This window comes from Perissodus microlepis, chromosome 8 (genome assembly GCF_051167445.1).
Source record: "Perissodus microlepis isolate ML-2025 ecotype Zambia chromosome 8, ASM5116744v1, whole genome shotgun sequence".
NCBI lineage: Eukaryota > Metazoa > Chordata > Actinopteri > Cichliformes > Cichlidae > Perissodus > Perissodus microlepis.
The window spans coordinates 23,081,896-23,100,296 of record NC_140468.1 but is presented as its reverse complement, the minus strand read 5'-3'; the positions used below and the strand labels follow the sequence as shown (position 1 = coordinate 23,100,296).

At 39.8% G+C, this 18,401-nt stretch overlaps 1 protein-coding gene across 2 annotated transcripts in view; it reads left to right on the top strand.

Moving 5' to 3' along the window:
* The window catches only part of slc39a11 (solute carrier family 39, member 11), a 173,103-nt gene that overhangs the window by 89,785 nt on the left and 64,917 nt on the right, over positions 1 to 18,401 (top strand). The window contains exon 5 of one of the 2 annotated variants that reach the window (XM_084938301.1): positions 16,050 to 16,170. In XM_084938301.1, the coding sequence (XP_084794427.1) occupies positions 16,050 to 16,170 (121 nt within the window). Of the gene's footprint in view, positions 1 to 16,049; positions 16,192 to 18,401 lie in introns of both variants that reach the window. The other variant, XM_084938300.1, reaches the window with a different exon arrangement.

The window sequence follows — 18,401 nt, the reverse complement described above, 5'->3', positions numbered from 1 at the left end:
GTCAAGCTTTCTCCAGGCTTCTTGAAGTAGATTTCAAAGCTCTTCTTTGGATATTGGATGTCTGTCTCTGTCAAGAAGATCACACACTATTTGAGGTTGAACTCCAAGCTCTGGGCAGTGCTCCCTTCTGTTTGTGTTTTTTGTTTTTTTGTAAATCAAGGTATGCTTTTAGTGCAATTGGGAGTGTGTTTGGGGTCACTGTCATGCTTAAAAATCTTGATGGTATTACATGGTAGATCAAGATCTCATCATACTTTATTATAATTTTCCAATGATGCAGAGCCTTGACCATGTTTTACGGATGGGTGTAAACACTCACTATTGTATCTCTCTTCTGACCTCTTCTGTATACACTGGTGATGTTTTTAACCAAAAACCTCAAATTTGAGTTAGGCTACGTTCACACTGCAGGTCTTAATGCTCAATTCCGATTTTTTTGTCTGCTCGTTCACACTACAAATAAAATGCGACAGCAAACGCTCTCTAGTGTGAACGCTCAAAGCGGCCGCATGCGCAAAAGATATGGGTTGCATAGGGTCAAAAAAATCGGATTTGATGCGCTTTCGCCTGCAGTGTGAACGTAGCCTTAGTTAATACCTGCTGCTACTGATTTTCAGTCTATTTCTTGTGTAATTCGGCGTGCCTCAGCCTTTTTTTTCCTGCTTCTGTTCCTTAAGAAAGGCTTCTTGACGGCCACTCTTCCACTGAGACTCCACTGGATGAACAGAAGGGTCAGATGTATCTCTCAGGTCCTGTGTCAGGGTTTTGCTTTGTTCCTGTTTCTTAAAGACATCACTTTCAGTTGTTCATCTGCTGGAAATTGTTTTTACACCCTCTACTTTTTCCTATGCCCTCCACTTGTCCTTTCTTTCTTTTTTTTAAGGACACACAGCATGCCTGTCAAACTGTATTATCTTTGCCATTTTTGTAGATTTATCTAAAAAAAATCAACAAAAAAACCCAGAATGTTTTTATTTTTTTATTTTATTTATTTATTTTTTGTTTGTGTCCCGTTTGGATCTTTAGCCATCAGAATTGTTGTCTTAAGGCCAAGAAAGATGCCAAGCGGATTTATTTTACCAAGTGGATCATCATGGCCTTGCCATATTGGTCCATTTGATTGACCTTTATTATAATTATGTATTTATTTTATTTTCGGTTGCTACAAACGGGACAGACGTGACTGGGGGATAGGACAGGGAGAAAGAATGAAAGAAAGAGAGGGAGAGAAAGAAAACCAAAGGGGAGAAGAGATGGTGAGAAGGGGGGGAAGAAAGGAAAAAACAAACAAACAAACAAACAAAACACCTGGATCACCTGTATGGAGAAAAAAAACAGAAGAGAAAGCAAACAACAAAGAGCAACATAATAAAAACAGCACCATCACAATAAACTAGCTAGCAGTAGATAACAGTAGATACTAAATAATAAACGATATTGTGCAGCACGCAAGATAGACAGCGCACAATGTGCTTTGAGGCAGCAGCCAAGAAAGGTGTAGTCCGCGTCTGTGAACACCCGTGTGTACACCTGTGTGCATACCTGTGTGGATCAGCATGCTTGTATTCCAAAGGTTTCTCCATGTAACGATCTGCTAGGGAGTGTGGGGAGCCATAGCCCCGTCCACCAGGGTATGAAGCAGGTATGGAGGAGATCCAGGCCCCAGATATCCAGAGGCCCCAGAGTACAAGGACCCGAGGAGGACCACCAAAGGGGGGGGGAACCGTGCCACCCTCCTGGGAAGAGCTGAGTAGAGCCCCAAACGAGAGGTCACCCCGCAGCTACGGAGCAGAGGCCAGAGGGGGTTGCAGTGGCGTGCCCGCGGGCTCTGCCGGCAGCCAGCTGTGCCAGAGAGGACCGAGCTTCAGGCCCAGAGGCCAGAGGCCTGAGGGCATCCCACCCCCCGGAAGAAGCCCAGCCGGGCCACAGGCGCCAGGCCCCGCCAATCGGCCACCAGGAGTGAGCCGGTACATGCATGAGCGCCCAGCCCCAGATGACAAGGACCACCAACACACCAACGTCTAAGGGCATCAGCCACCGGCAGGGAGTGTGGTGAGGGGAGATAGGCCTCCGTACTTTAGAGGGCCTGAGATGTACCCAGAGAGGTTGAGTCTAAGACCCAACCTGACATATAGACACAGACGAACAGGCACACGCGGACACAGACGTGCATTCCCACCCCATATGCACAACCAAATACTCGGCACTCACCCAACGTGTAGACAGACACAAATAGACACTGCACAGACAGTCGCACTCCCCAAACATACTCTATATCCCAGGTCCAGGTACCCCCGCCCCCAGAGGGGCAAGCCGCACCTAGACCCAGGAGATGTAACCCTTCTCTCTGGGGTGGAGGCAAGCGGACCACCTCCTTATCTGCAGTAGCAGGGAGGCCCCGCATCCCAGACCCCAGTCTGACGGCCAGCACCTCCTCCCAGCCCCCCAGCCCTGACGGCTAACAGAACCGGGGTGAGTGAAGACCTCAAACCTCCCTACGCCCGCTCATATGTAATGTTGTTGTGTGCTGTTCTAAAGTGCATTTAAAACTCAGGAGAGCATGGTACTAGCTTCCTCTCAGAGAGCAGCACAGCTCCTCCCGAAAACCCTTAGTGTCTAAATAGGCTAGATAGGCTGCTAGTAACAAAGTGCCAAAAGACGCGACTTAAAATTTGTTCTTTGCAAAGTTGTCTTTTATGTGTAGACACAACACTGTTTCATACCTTGAGGTGCCTTTTATGTGCCTTAATGATTGAATGATTGAAGGTCAGTGTTAAGTGATTTAACAAATAAACAAACAAAAACAAAACAATCTTTTGAAAATGGTCAGGTACACGTACTGGACTGAAAATGTGTAAAAAAGAGCCAATTTCAAAAGAAAATCTTGGAAGACCTTCAGAAGACTGGAGAACTATTCCTCAACACCACTTGATCTAAATATACAAAAATAAGAAGTGGCTCAAGACTAATGCACATTACTGCATCTATCTTTCTTTGTTACAAGTAAAATAAATAAAAAAAACAACGAATGTGATGTGTGTGTGAATGTGTGTGTGAATGGGTGGATGACTGAATGTAGTGTAAAGCACTTTGGGGTCCTTAGGGACGAAGTAAAGCGCTATACAAATACAGGCCATTTACCACACGTGTGGAAGCCCTTTTGTCACACTGGGTGCATTAATATTCACTAAGGAATTATGGTAGGAATTTCTGCCTCTAGTTTCTCAAGAAACGGGAGCTGCTACTATCCAAAGTGATAGGATAAACAAAGTGAGGCTATTCCTGTTAAAAGGGAGTTTTTCTGTCCCACTGTGGCCAAAGTGCTTGCTCATAGGGGGTTGTTTCATTGTTGGGGTGTTCTCTGTATTATTTGAGGGACTTTACCTTACCATATTACATGCCTTGAGGCAGCTGCTGTTGCGATTTGGCGCTTTTTAGATTGAATTAAATCGACTGATGGCACTGAGAATTATTCACAGAGAGTTGGGGAACGGGTGCAATTACAGCCTTGTAAAATGGCGACAAATATAATTTAAAACCCACCTCCTCAGTTCAGTGATTGTCATTCCCTTTTCCCATAATGGCTTCCTTGACTTCTTGCTCATACCAGCATCATTCCCTATCCAGGGTGTGTTGAGAGAGCGGGGAAGTGAAGATAGCATAACTTGAGTTAAAGATATTCTGTTCTGTTACTATAAGCAGCCAACAAATCTTAATCCTTCTAAAGTAACCCAAACTTCTGCTCAGTTATCCTTGTGTGTGGAATGAGGCTCAGGAGACTTCTTCTACTGCTATGATTGAAATTTCCATGGCAGAAAATAGTTTTCTTTGACGACACCTTGAGTGAGCACCAGCTAGGTTTAGTTCTGCTTGAAAAAACTGGGTCTCCATGATCAAACACACCGAGCCCAGTGTGAAGTGGAGATAGCATGAGTGTATACTGTATTTTAGGCCACATTCATCAAGCGGGTTGTGGTGTGAGTGGGCTCCTGTGTGTAAATATGTGACAGGTTTTGCTGGTGTGTTTTTGATGGAAACAGGGCAGTGGCTGCTTTGACTGCCTCCCTCATCAAACTGTGTGACAAGTCCTCTGAGACAACTCTCTTGCTTCAGCTTTCACACAGAATGAATCATATAAAGATCAGATAGCTGGGGGACTTTCATATAGCCATATAGATTTTTACAGTACATGAGGATCAGCAGGCTCTTCTCAGCTCAGTGAGGAGTGGGTAGATTGACTGAGACAAGCTGGCAAGTGATACAGTAAATTATGTTAAATGTCCAGTTATAGCCATACATTTTAATCAGTCCCCTGTCTTTTCATTTCATAATGTTTTACCTTCGAAAACCTGGATATTTGTGTCAGACAGCCCAAAGTCTGCACCTATAGCTTTGGCTTGAATCTAATCTTAAGTGAGATTAAAAAAACTACTACTGCTGCTGCTCGTCACTCCTCCCAGGATATGGGCCATTCTTTAGAGTTGGGTCCAGGTGTAGCCCAACTTTTTTGCTTCTGCCTCGAGGTCTCATCGCCAGGTGTTTCTTGGGCGGCCTCTCTTTTGCTTTTTTGCCTTGGGGGTTCCACCTGAGAGCCTGCCTGGTGATGTTGGTTGGCAGTTTGCGTAGAGTGTGCCCTACCCAGCACCATCCTCTCTTCCTGATTTCTTTCTCTTCTAAGAGTTGACAGGTTCTTTCTCATAGTTCGAATTTACTGATGGTGTCTGCCCAGCAAATGTGGAGAATCCCTCTGAGACAGCTGTTGAGGAATGTCTGGATTTTTCTACATTCATTTTCAGCCCACGAACCTCCACATCTACCAGTGGAAGCGTGTCCGAAATTGTGATGCGGTAACAGAAAAGGTCTCTGGTTGTTTGCAGTGAGCTGAGAATTATCGCTAACAGCAAAGACCATTAATAAAAGAATTGACTGCTTGGATCCAGCCATCAATAATGGCACCATTTCATTATTTTTTATGAAATTCATGTTGACTAAACATTCATAATTAAAGAGAAAGCTCATTTAAAAATTTTAGAGTAAACACTGTAAAAGTACAGTGTGGTGTGAAAGTAAACTAAGCAAGTTATGGGAGCAAAAGAACGATAGTCAACTTTTAGCTATTTCCATTGGCACTGGGGAGGTAAACGAAGCAAGATCAGTGAAATGAAATGATTTGAATATCGATAAAAACGTTTAAATATCACGGTGATGTCTTTGTCAATGCTTAAAAAATACATGAACATTTTAGGTTAGTTGTTATTTTATTCTTTTACAACTAGTAAATAAAGAGAGAGTGAAAATAGTAAGAGAAGAAGATAAAAACAGTCAGTTAACTGTTTACTGAAACATATTCCAATTATAGTTATATAATGGACAGACTCTCAACTTTCATTTGAGGGTAGCAACATTCAAATTGAAGGAGTTTCAGCTCTGCTACCCTCAAAGGGACCAAAGCTAATTGGAAAGTTGACTCAAAGGCTATTTCGTGGGCAGGTGTAGACAATTCTTCTTCTTATCCCAGCTGAGCATGCATTTCATTTTTCACAAGGCCCACAAACAGCCACTGAAAGCTGCTGCAGTAAAGGCCTTGCAGAGCATTGAAAAGGAGGAAACCGACAATCTGCCGATGTCCATGAGTTTCAGCCTTCAAGAGACTCCAGGCTGTTACTGCCAGCAAAGGCTTTTCAAACAAGTATTAGAAATGAACATTTTATTTTCAGTCATTTCATTTGTCCAGTAACTTTTGAGCCCCTGAAATGAAGCGATTGTGTTAAAAACGCTTTCCTTACATTTGTATGCAATCTTTGTGATCACTGAATTAAAGCTGAAAGTCTGCACTTCATTTAAAATTCATTGTGGTAATGCACAGCCCCAAAATTGGAAAAAAAAGTTGTCTCTGTCCAAATATTTATGGACCTAACTGTATACTGCACCAGAATAAGAATCAAAACACTTGGAAAATGTTCAGCTTTGAAAGCACAGTTTACTTTCCCCCCATCTGCATTTGCTGCTTGTCCTTGAATCCACTTAAACATCAGTCACACCACAGAAAACACAAGCCAGAAGGTCACTCACAAAGTGCTTCCTCTGCCAAAATGCCCTGTATTGATATTTGCCCAGAACTGAGATTTTAATGGTTTCTTTCTTTCCCCCACGCTCCACATCTCAAGGAAATTCACTTCTGTAGTTTTTACCTAATCTTGCTAACGGACACTCATTTAATCAGTCGTTGGCTCAAGTTGCCTAAATTTGTTTTTTACAGTTGATGAAAGATCTAAGAGGAAAGCAAGAAAATGGATTTCTTTCTTTCTTTCTGTTTTTCTGTAGTTTAGCTAAGTTCAATTGTCTGTGGAAGCGATTGGTCAGAAAGTAATCTCATATAAGGCTGGAGAATCTGGAGCTTGATTTAAGTCTCTGCAGGTTTGTTTTAATTGGAAACTGAAATATGTGGAAAGCAATTACATCCCGGAAATTGAAAATAATCTAAAAATGTAAACAGAAGCAGCAGTGTAATAAGCCATTTATTCTTTGAAGATGCTAAACCAAAGATACATTTCCCTTTTTCCTCTATTCTTGTACTGCTTCATAGTCCCTCCTCCATTCCTTGCATGTATTATATTTTTCTACAAATTGTGGTTGCAGTAATAACCACAAATAGTAATGCAGCTCTGTGTCGTGCCTGTGGTGTCATCAAATATGCTCACACAGTAGAGACAGAGGAAAAAGAAGAGATAGAGGGAGGGTGACTTTCTGTCATCAGCAGAACCAGACTGCTGCCGCTGCTGGAAGTGTTTTAATAGTGAGCCCACACCTGCTGATGAGATTGTATCATGGGTTGTCACCAAAGGCCACTGTGGGTTAATAACATCCTCAGAGATGGTGAGTGAGTTCCTCTGTGGTGTGACACACACACTTTGAACCGATTTCGCATGTTCGCACTCATTCCAGCACAAAGTCCGAGGTGACAGTTTCCTTATAAAGACCCCCGTAAATGTGAAAAAACACAGAAAGAACAATCACTTAATTGGAATATAAGCTTAAATTATTATGTTATTATTGGACTATAATTTTTAATGTTATATTTTATTCTGACAATATTTAATTGACTTTTTTAGGTGACACTACAAACAGTGACACTACATCCCCACATGTCATGCCCCAACTCACTCATTAGTTTATTTTTTCATTTGGTTTTTCTGACCAAACTTCCTGCCTCCCCCACCGCAGGCTGTATCTTTATTTTATTGCTGCTGGGATACATAATAACCAGAGAGCAAGAATGAAAAAGACAGATTGAATTTAATTTGTAGCTCAGAGGTAAGTTTTCATAACACAGTGTTTGGTTTCTACATTGATTTCTCACACCTGTTTAAGAAAATAAAATAATTAATTAGCAAGCACAAAAGTTGTTATTTGCACAGTACCTGTGATTACATTTTCCAGTTCTTGCAGATGCTGAATAATGAACAAGAAAACAAACAAAATAATAAAATAATTGGTGCATAAAATTTTTTGACTTCAAATTCTGTAAGTTTAAAGTTTATTTTGCTTTATGCTTTATGATAATGGTGAAAAATCTTTTGTTCTGTTGAGTGGTGTAGGTGAGGACATGGACAAATATTTGCATAAACCATGTGTAAAAACATGTCGCACAAAACTGTGATTCATCAGTATTTTCATACCTGATTTGTTACAATACTGCAGTTTCAAACCCAGGAAAACACTTATATGTAATACCAATAATATTAATCATACTCAATACGAATGTCATTTAAGTTAAAAAAACAGTAAGAGGTGCCTTTTTGTAAATAAAGATCAGAAAAATGTAAACAGTAACATCGATCACAGCATTGTTTTAAGTTGCCTGAAGTAATGCAATAAACATAGTAGCATAACTGTAAATAAGGTATATATGTGACAGACATTTAAATATAATAGGTTACATGAGTTGGTGCTGTGCATCTGGTGCTTCTATTTTAAAAGTAGGACTTTAAGAGAAACGTGACACTCTTTAGACAAAAATAACTTATTAACACTATTATTGTTACAGACAAGCAGGAATGAACATTATGGTTTTATTATTAGCCATAGTTACTAGATGCTAACTTAATGATAACTTAGCGGATGGCTAATGTGGCTCTCAAATGTGTGTGGGCTATATATTTATGGTAAGTGTTTAAATACTTCAGTGTTGTTGAAGCAGCCGCTTTACAAAATTCAATCCAAAGTACTACTTCAGCTACTAATGTAGGTACTGGCTCTATATGTATTTATTTATTTTGACAACCCTGCATTTTAAACACATTTTAGAAGTGCCTTCGACACAGCTTCACAAACAAGTGATGAAGGCCTGGCTGTCTTAGAAACTAATAGCAAGCTAAAATTGCCCAGAATCAAAATGAAATGAACATCAGTGCAACAATAAATACATGTAATGAACGCACACTATTAACTTAAAAGGAGCACACTTTAATTCTTTTAAAAACATATGGTTATTGGCATTATTTTTTTGTATTATTTACTAAAAATGGTTTCCGTTGCTGCACTTCTAGTCTAATTTCTTGGCACTGAGATTCTCATCTCAGGCTGACAGATCAGCTGCTTCTTGTCCTCCACCTGTTCACAGCTTTTTCTTGTGGCCTGTTAGTGTTTATTTTCACATCACCTTCAGCGTCAAGCCTTTTCTCTTTGTACCTGTGGCACAGTGAGTGTCTCAGTGGAAACTACATTCAGCAACTCCATTATTTCAGCCATGCTTTAGTTTTTCTTTTTTTTCCTTCCTAAAAGCATCATCAATCTCGAAGAAACATTCAGGATATTCAGACACAGTGGGTTTCATGTTTTTTAATCAGACTTTGTCTTTCTTTTTTTTTCCTGTAGCCGTGCAGGCGACTCTCCACCACCATGGCTGCATTTTCCATGCCACCTCAAGGCAAATCTAAAAAGAGTGTGTGACAAATTGCTTTAACACAAAAAAATGGTGGTAAATTACTGTCATTTAGCTTGCCTGGTTATTTTTTGTGGTGGGTAAGAACTTTGTGATGCGCATATTAGCGAGTGAGGCCAGTTGTATCCTGCATCCTGTGTTTTAAAGGAATTGGATTTGAAATAAACCATCTAGTGCTACAATCACACTAGGAAAGCAGTGGTTGGAGACCACAGACAATCAAACTGCTTTGAAAATGTGCAGTGAACTTGCAGTCTTGTTGCCTTTGAGATGGTTGCTTTGAAGGCGAGGACCATGTCTGTGCACACTCGCAATCAGCTGCTGTCTTCAAAGTGACTTTGATGCGTCAAGACAGTGATGTAAATGGCAATAAGGTGGAGTCAGGCTACTATCTATTGCCATCTATTGCAAATCTTTTGCTTTCTACATTAAACAGAAATTCACTCTTACATTAAGTTCAGCAAGAACATCAGACATTTGAAAAAAAAAGTTCAAAAATCGCTCCACAAATAATGTCGTTGCTGCTTGAGGCAATTTAACTGGGAAATAGGTGCATGGCAATCTTGCGTTTATGTAAGATTGTAACCAGAATATAACCAACTGGCAACCAGCTAAGTTGAGTGCCCTTTGGCAAAGAGACACAGACTGGCTTAATATTTTGTCATTTTGTCTTTATTTTAAAATTAGACAGCAATCATTAGCAACTCTTTGCTAATCTGTCTGTCTGACTGCAGTCAGTCTGATCCAGGAGACAACTGTTTGGAGACAGGTTGTCTCCCACTGGGTGACATGAAGGTGTTGCATGCTCAAAACTGTGGGAAACCAGTGTCTAAACCTTAAGGGGCATGACGGGGAGTCCATTTTTGTTTTCCATCTACAATTAGCAGAAAAGGCATTAGTGCGTGTTATTATTTTATTTTTACATTGTACTTGCTACGTTACATAATTTTTATAATTTACAGTGATAAAAACAACATTTTTTCCTAGAAAAAGGGGCTCAATCAATGCAAAATTGATGCCGTGGATTCCATCATGTGATCCACTTTTCTTTAACTCCATAATTTCATTCTCATCTAGTTCTTGCTTATCTTCTACTTATATTTTTGTGCCACCCATCTGGAGAATCAGCAGTGCTGGAGCAGTTTTTGGATGGTTCTGGTTGTATGAATATAACATGAAGCCTTCAACAGGAAGTGAATACTTTTTGTAAGCAGCGCATGCTGGTTTTGATGTGCTTTCTTCTGGGATTGAAGAGGATTCATATATGCATTTATTCTACCAGTGGAGCTTACTTTAACACTCGCCGGTGACAGGAGCTTTGTAGTCAGACTCTCTGTAGCTTTATAGGGAACGACTGACACACACATACTGGAATGTTCCGAATTTGAAAATATTATTAAGACTGTTTGAAAATTCCCACATTAAAGTTTCAAATTTATCTTAAAAATATTTGTATGACATTTTACTGGTGGTTCAAGTACTAACATGTAGAGAACATAAGCGATGTACTTCATGGTGTCTATATAAGTTATCTGTGGTAGTCAGCATGGGTAATTTTTCTGTTCACTTTTGCTTGAAAACAGGGAAGGAGTAGCTGTTTTTTTGGACATTACTCATCTAATGGTTGGCTAATGAATATATGGACTCTGTTTTCAGCAAAGTGGCCATTTTTTAAAACTACTTAATTAAGCCTCCATCTGTCTGTGGTGCTGATTCAGTGTTCGGTTTTCATAATGTTATTTTTGGCTTTGGGTAGTGCCTGACATGGAACCCGGTTTATTTATTTTGTACTTTTACGTTGAGTTAAGTTTCTTTTATGTTGCTTTTCTTCTGAAAGAGATTCAGACACACTTTTGAAGCATTTTTTCTTCAAAAAAGCCAGCAAAGATCACAAAAAGCTAATTTATGATTATTTATCCTTTGGAAGAATGTAGCCCTGAATGATTGTTAATTAAGTGTCTTATGCCTGTCTTATTCCTAAGTATGGCAACAGACTAACTGCGAAGGTAATGAAACTTATTAAGATGACTGATGACTGTCATTTTGCCGTTATGCTACTCTGGCTGTGTAAAACATCCCTGCATCATCATTATTCCGCTTTCCCATAAAGTTGTGTCGGTTCATGTGGACACGAGTGTTTTCAGTTGGAAAAACATTTCATAGCTCATCCAAGTGGCTTCTTCAGTCTCCGCTAACTGAAGGTTTTCCCAAAAGGCTAGCGCTATTAAACTGTGAAGTTATCAGCAGTAATGGGGACACTTGAAAGTTGATGTATACCATAAACTAACACATAGGGATCAGTATTTAGGGTGTGATTCACATCCTCCACTGGAGCATAAATTTAGATGTCATCAGGATGCTGCAACTCCACTCGTGCTGCTTTGGTTCTTGAATCAGTTGTGAAGAAGAGCAAAGATATAACACACAAAGAGCTCAAGTGAAAACAAGTGTTAAAGCTGGTATCCCCCAAGGCTCAGGGCCCCCGGCCAGAGTCATGTATATAGTGTATTCTTTTACCTGTGTGTTTCCTATGCATTAGTTAACACGCTCACTTGGAAAGCTAAATGTTGCTGGTTCAATTCTAGTTGGAGATGCAAATTTTGAAAGGCATCTGCAGTAAAACTCTGAGCTACTGACCCCTTGTGACAAAGGAATAGACGGAATTAACTGCGTCTCCCTCTGGCTAAATGGCACAGCACAAAAGAGCTGCCTCATCACGCCGGGACACTGTTCTCTATTTACAGCTACAGTCCAGTGGCCACTCTTCAACAATGAGTATATGCACATACTTAGCAGGAAGGATGATTCGAGCAGAGAGTGAAGGGAAGCCATTTGGGTAGAATGGAAACGGCCATCTCTGAACTGAACAGGGACCCTGAGGGTACATCTTTCACCATCTTTACAGTGCGTGATTGCAGCCATTCCCCAGACTCTATGAATAGTACATGAATAGTACTCATGGCCATTGCTTAATGGTTGAGACAATTTGCATATCAACAATCATCAATGATCTTGTGTCTCATTATTGTACAATGATGCTGGTTTTGATCGTTATGCAACTGTAGAGTTTTTAAAGTGGGGAAACCTGCAGTCAGCTGAGACTGAAGAACTCAAGAACATTTGGATGAGCGATGAAACAGTTCTCCCACCAAAAACTTTGCATCTAAATGAGCTGAATTAAAAGAAATTGAGTGAAAATCTAACGTTCTGTACTGCATGTAGACAAACAAGACTACTGGTTTCATGTGCTATGCTCTCAGCACTGGTGCCATTTCTTTGGTAGCACAATGGATAGAGGTGGGAATCACCATACATCCCACGATACGATATTATCACAATACTTAACGCACGATACGATATTATTGCAATTTTTTAAAAATATTTTGCGATATTCAGATTCTGTACATAAAGGTAAACTTTATCAATATTCATTTTATCTAATATCAAAGTCTCGCACTCAGTCTTTCTCTCATTTCAGTTTTATTGTTGACAAACTGAACGGTTTGTATTACAGTCTAGTCCAACTTAACTGAATGCAACCATCTGGTACAATTATAGCTATTCTGAACTATGCAATTTATGAAAACTATGCAGCCCCTTCAGCAACTGAAGAATTTGAAAGTAAATTAAAACAAAATATAATTTTACATTAAATAAAAAAGTTTTAAACTTAATTAAAATAAAACATGTTTATTGCTGCCAAAAAAAAGTTAAACACATTTGGACAGTGAAGGAATGTCAGGATTCTTGCTCAGAAAAAGGATCAACATGCTCTGAAGTCAGAGCACTAAAACCTTTTTTGTAACAAAATATCGATTTCTGCTGTCCCTGTATCGATACATTATTAGCAAGCAAAATATCACGATACTACACAGAATAGATTTTTTCCCCCACCCCTAACAATGGAGCTGAACACATTTACTCTGACAGTGAAAGCAGAGGTGTTTGGGTTAATTGCAGTCAGCTGTCTCCCCTCTGACAGATGAGTCTGTCTGAACGTGAAATGTATTCAGCTGTAAAGCGCTCGTCTGTTATTAATTTTAACTTGTGCATTGTGGAAAGCATGATATGGATATAGAACTTCTGATCTCCTTAGTATACAAATTTTAGCACTGAAATAAAATCCAGTTACTTGTCAATGACACCTGTCTCCTCCTAACCCCCGAGCCTACTGCTTTCACTGACACTGCAGCACTGAAGACTGGAAATGTCTAAAATAAGTTAATTGGCTAGATAATGACATGGGTTGGACTATTCATCACTCACAGATGCATAAGGACTGGACTAAGTCACCAATAGTCAGTAACGGAGATAAAGGATTAACTTCGTTCTCTTGCACAAACTGCTGATAACGACTAGTCAAGTCAACTTTATTTGTCAATTCTACCACATGTACAGGACATACAGAGAATAGAAATTTCGTTACTCTCAAACCCTAGGTGAAATAGCAAATGAACATTTAAATATAAGAGAGTGATTAAAAAATGCAAATAAAATAATTAAAAATAAAAATTTAAATAAATACAATACAATTTTACGTATAACAAGAAAGCTATGCAATATACAATATACAATATTCAAGTAAGGATAAATGACATTGAGTGTAAACCAGGCAGAGTAGTGCAAATAAGCAAATAGTGCAAATGGAGATTTAGTAATATACGGTAAGAGATAGTATAACAACAAAGTCTTATGAGATAATGGCAGTCCAATGCTCCACAAAGTGACTGGTAACTGGTGCAGGCCAGTGAGTGAAGTCAGAGAGTGTGTGTGTGTGAGTGTGTGTGACAGAGTTCAGTGAGACCGTGAAGGAGAAGAGGGGAGAGGGGGCAGAATCGGAAGGGAGTTAAGCTTCCTGACAGCCTGATGGATGAAGCTGTCCTTCAGTCTGCTGGTCCTGGCCTGGAGACTCCGCAGTCTCCTCCCTGACGGCAGCAGCTTGAAGAAGCTTTGCATTGGGTGCGTGGGATCAGCCGCTATGCAAAGGGCTTTTTTAGTGAGACGGGTGCTGTAAATGTCCTGGAGGGAAGGGAGAGAGACACCAATGATCCTCTCTGCAGCCCTCACTATGCGTTGGAGGGTTCTATGACAGGACGCATTGCAGGCTCCAAACCACACAGCGATGCAGCTCGACAGGATGCTCTCGATGGTGCCTCTGTAGAAAGTGTACATGATGGGGGCTGGTGCTCCTGCTCTTCTTAGTTTGCAGAGAAAGAAGAGACGCTGCTGTGATTTCTTGGCCAGTGCTGTGGTGTTGTGCGTCCAGGAGAGATCCTCTGTGATATGCACACCCAAGAACTTGATGCTGCTCACTCTCTCCACAGACGCTCCGTCGATGGTCAGAGGAGCATGTTGGGTGTGCATTCTCCTGAAGTCCACGACAATCTCCTTCGTCTTCTCCACATTCAGAGAGAGATTGTTGTCAACACACCACGTGGCCAGGCGTCTCACCTCACTTCTGTAGTCGGTCTCATCCCTGTTGCTAATGAGACCCACCACCGTTGTGTCGTCCGCAAAAGCTTAGTGTATTCTAACTTGTGCTACTTACAGGTTTACTATGTGAACATTGTAGACTAAGGCCTCAGTCACATTGGTCTAGAGACCAGTGGGTGACTGCCTGGGAACCACCGGCCGCTAAGGAAAAATGTGTGTTCCCTGACCAGTTAGTGAGCGCGTGCAGGAGATTGCTTGTTGTTAATGGAAGATTTTCAACATGCAGCTACTTTTACACAATTACTTTACAGTTTTCTGAGATAAAAACAGAAAGAAACAAAGAAAGGAAAGAAAGCAGGAATAAAACACAAACACCAAATCCTTATGTACATGAAGATATTCATGAAGTGTCTCTGCCTGCTTTGTGTGAGTTTTGTTGTGGGGTTTTGTTATTTTTAAGTGCCCCTACTTTTACCCCAGAATGATAGTTTTCTAAAAATATTATTTTTAATAAGCTGTGTTCCCACATTTCCAACATAACTTAGTATTTATGGAGTTTATCAGCCCCTTTAGTGTTTCTCTCTGTTAAATTCAGTTCTTGTTTTACTCTGTTAGTTGTCTCCTGTTTTTGTGCTGTTTTAGTTCCTCCTGCGGCTGATTGTCTTGTCTAAACCTGTGTGTAGTTTGCCTTAGCTGTCTCCATTTCCCTAATCACCTTGCGTGTATAAATAGTCCTGTCTTTTTCTCAGTTGTTGTTGCAGTGTCTGTTATCCTGCCCACTGTGATTTTCCTCCACGTTCTCCTGAGGTCTGTTAGATATTGTTCTTCATGGCATGGATTGTGTTTTGAGCTTTTATGGATTAGCCTAAATAAACAGCTCGTCTTTTGTTAATTTGGTCTGCCTCCTCCGTCCTGCACTTGGGTCTTAACTTCTCTATTCAGCAAATCGTAGCCAGATTTGTTTTAAAAACATGCAGGCTACAAAGTTCATCACTGCTGTTATTTTGTTGAATAAGTTATTTTATGCTAAGCCCTTCACTTTGCACTTGAAGCATTTCTATTTCTATCCCTATTCCCTTCAGGGTCTATGTAATCTAAAGTTGAACTACCCATTTATTCACTTGTCTCCAACCAAAGCTGAGATGTATGCTAATTTTGAGCTTGAACGGTGGTTTAATTGGAATTGCTTCCCTTTACAACAATAGTGTGACGTTTCCTATATCATTTTCAGACACAGCATTCACTGGACTTTAATCAGAGTAGAAAAACATGTCAGCTCTTTGTCAACAATGTGAAGCGATGCACTAGACAGAGTGCTAACAAGCATTTTAAGTGACAATGCCCTAAAAGATGGTCCTGCAATTTTATATACAATTCAGTTTTAATCAGGTATGGCAAATATATTTAGAAAACATGCATCTCTAATACTTCACTGTAATCAGAAAATACTAATGAAAATGTTATGGTGATGCTAAGAAAGTTCATCTACAGCTCACTGAACACTGAGTCACTTTATATGCACTGCATTTCTGCATAATTCATTCTGTTGATTTGTCAACTTTGCAAAACATTCTAAACTCAAATACATACAGACATTCACAGCTCTAGGCTAATCAATAACCAAAGCTAAAACCGGAAAACCTAAGTCTCTGTCTTTTTCTGTCATCTTCAGGGTGTTGGTACGGACCCCCACAGTGCCTTGGCTCTGCCCTCTGACTCCAAGTGGCACAAAGAAAAAGCAGAGGATCCCCCGTTCCAGTTCCTGGACTCTGATGATATGACCATCAGCATAGGTAGAGCTGGACATCTCTCAGGCAAGCCTCCCTTCATATACCCACATCAGCTGTTTTTTGGGCTGCAGCCCAAACCTTTGTAGTCTCTTTTTTTCAAATGCATGATTTTGTTGCAGTTGCAAAAGAGGTTCAGGCATTAGAAAGCAAAATCGAGGAAAAACGACTGCATTTGGTTGGCTGTCTGAAACCTGACCTGGCACTTCTATGATGGCTCTCTTTTTGCTGTCCTGTTTTTTCTGTTTCTCTTTTTCTACCTGCCTTATCTCACCACCTGTAATCCTCACTGGGTGCTCTTGTGACTGAATGGTGTTTTCATCTTGACAGCTCTTGGGAAATTATCCTTGGCTGCAACACTAAACCTTCCTTTAAGCAATCATCTTTCCAAATGCTATTCCCTTATAACATAATGTCCTACATACTAATTGTAAATTGTCACACTTGTCTGAATCGGTTTATAATCGGTAGGTTGTTTTGTAATTAACATAAATTATAATTTCCAACGTGCAAGACAGAAACAAGTCTAATTTTGTACTGTTTTGCAGAAAACATGAGTAAGAAACATGTTCTAACATATCAGAGTAATATTATAGCAACTGAGCAGTGACACCCCACATATAAAACTGCCTAACAAAGGTAGAAAATTAATGAGCAAATAAATGCAGCAAAAACATAACATAAAATACTAAACATAAATGCTGGCTCACTTGGATGAAAAGATATGGTTTAGTCAGACTTTTTTGCTGTTAGGTTACAGCAAACACCTGGTCATCCAGAGGTGAACGTGCCTCAACCTCTGGTAAATCGCTTTCAATTTAAAGATGATTGCACAGGTTGTCTGGTGGAGGCACCCTGGTTGTGGCTGGATTCTCAATGTAGGCGGTTAATGTGAACGTCTGTGTATTTAGCTATCTAAATACACAGATGTTCACACTATCTGTGTATTTAGATAGCTAAATACACAATATATTTAGATATTCTGGCTTTGTATAACATTTGTTACATGTACTTACCTATAAGTTCTTACTAGGATAATAAAAACACTACTCACAGTGCTTGTTTATGCTGTGCCGACTGTGCTCAGAGCAGCTGGTTTGTTGCGTTTGTGGCGCTTCAGGTAAACTCCATTGGTACTATTTTTGGTAATGGTAATAGTTTAGATAAATTCGCTTTTCATTTACATGTTATGTTCTGTTTATTCCTGCACTGAAAAGCTGTTAACTGTCGCTCTGTGTTCTTATGAATTCTACGCACAGCAGGGGCTCTGCTGAATCATACACATTGTTGATTTCAAACCAGACTACCAGAGCAAATGGTGAAAATGAAATAGAGAGTCATGCTGCTAATTATAAGCCTTATGTCATTAGTTTTCTTTGGTGTCACAATGAACCCAATTAAGAAATAAATCTTCATCAGCACTAATTGTCAAGACCGTAACTCATGAAAAGTAATGGTCAGGTACAGCAAGGAAGAAAACAAGGACTTTTTAAAAATCTTAATTATACCCAAAGTGTTGATGCTGCATTTCATTGACTTTTTAAGAGGTATTGAGTGCACAACCTCCTGTCATTTATCATAGATCACCTACAAAGGTTTTGTTTTGTTTTTTTAAATCATGAATTACTTGTACCCTTAAAAAAAAATGTTTTCAGCATACAGTCAAACCAGAATAGAGACAGCCTGAAAAGCAGGGTCTCTCTGCTTGAGTTATTTAGTCAGATTTTGATTGACAGCTTTTTTGCCAGCTCAAACAACCCAAATCAAATGGGAAAAAACAGCAGAGTTTGATTGAACTGGACCAAAACGTCTAGATATCCTGAGTATGAGTATAGGAAACAGAAAAATACCTTCCTTCCATGCAATATAATGTGACCCAAAGGGCCTGACTCATTAATATGTAAAGTTTTTATTTATTTATAAGATTAAAAAAGAAATTCTGAAATAGGCAAAGTTACATTAACATAAGAATTCAACAACTTGTCAGATAAAGATAAAAATACGTATCTAATGAGGCATGTCTGGCAGATAATGCCAATTTTAAATTACCCAGGATAGGATGATTATTTAAAGCTGGGTTCGTCTTCCAGCCCCTCTCTGACACTCATCTAATAAGGGTTGAATCTGAAAAAGAAAACACAAATCTGGGATTTTCTTAGGGTAGCACAAATTTAGCACCTCATTTTAATTGCATGCCAGCAAATCTAGCGGATTAATTAACAAGACAACAAAAATGG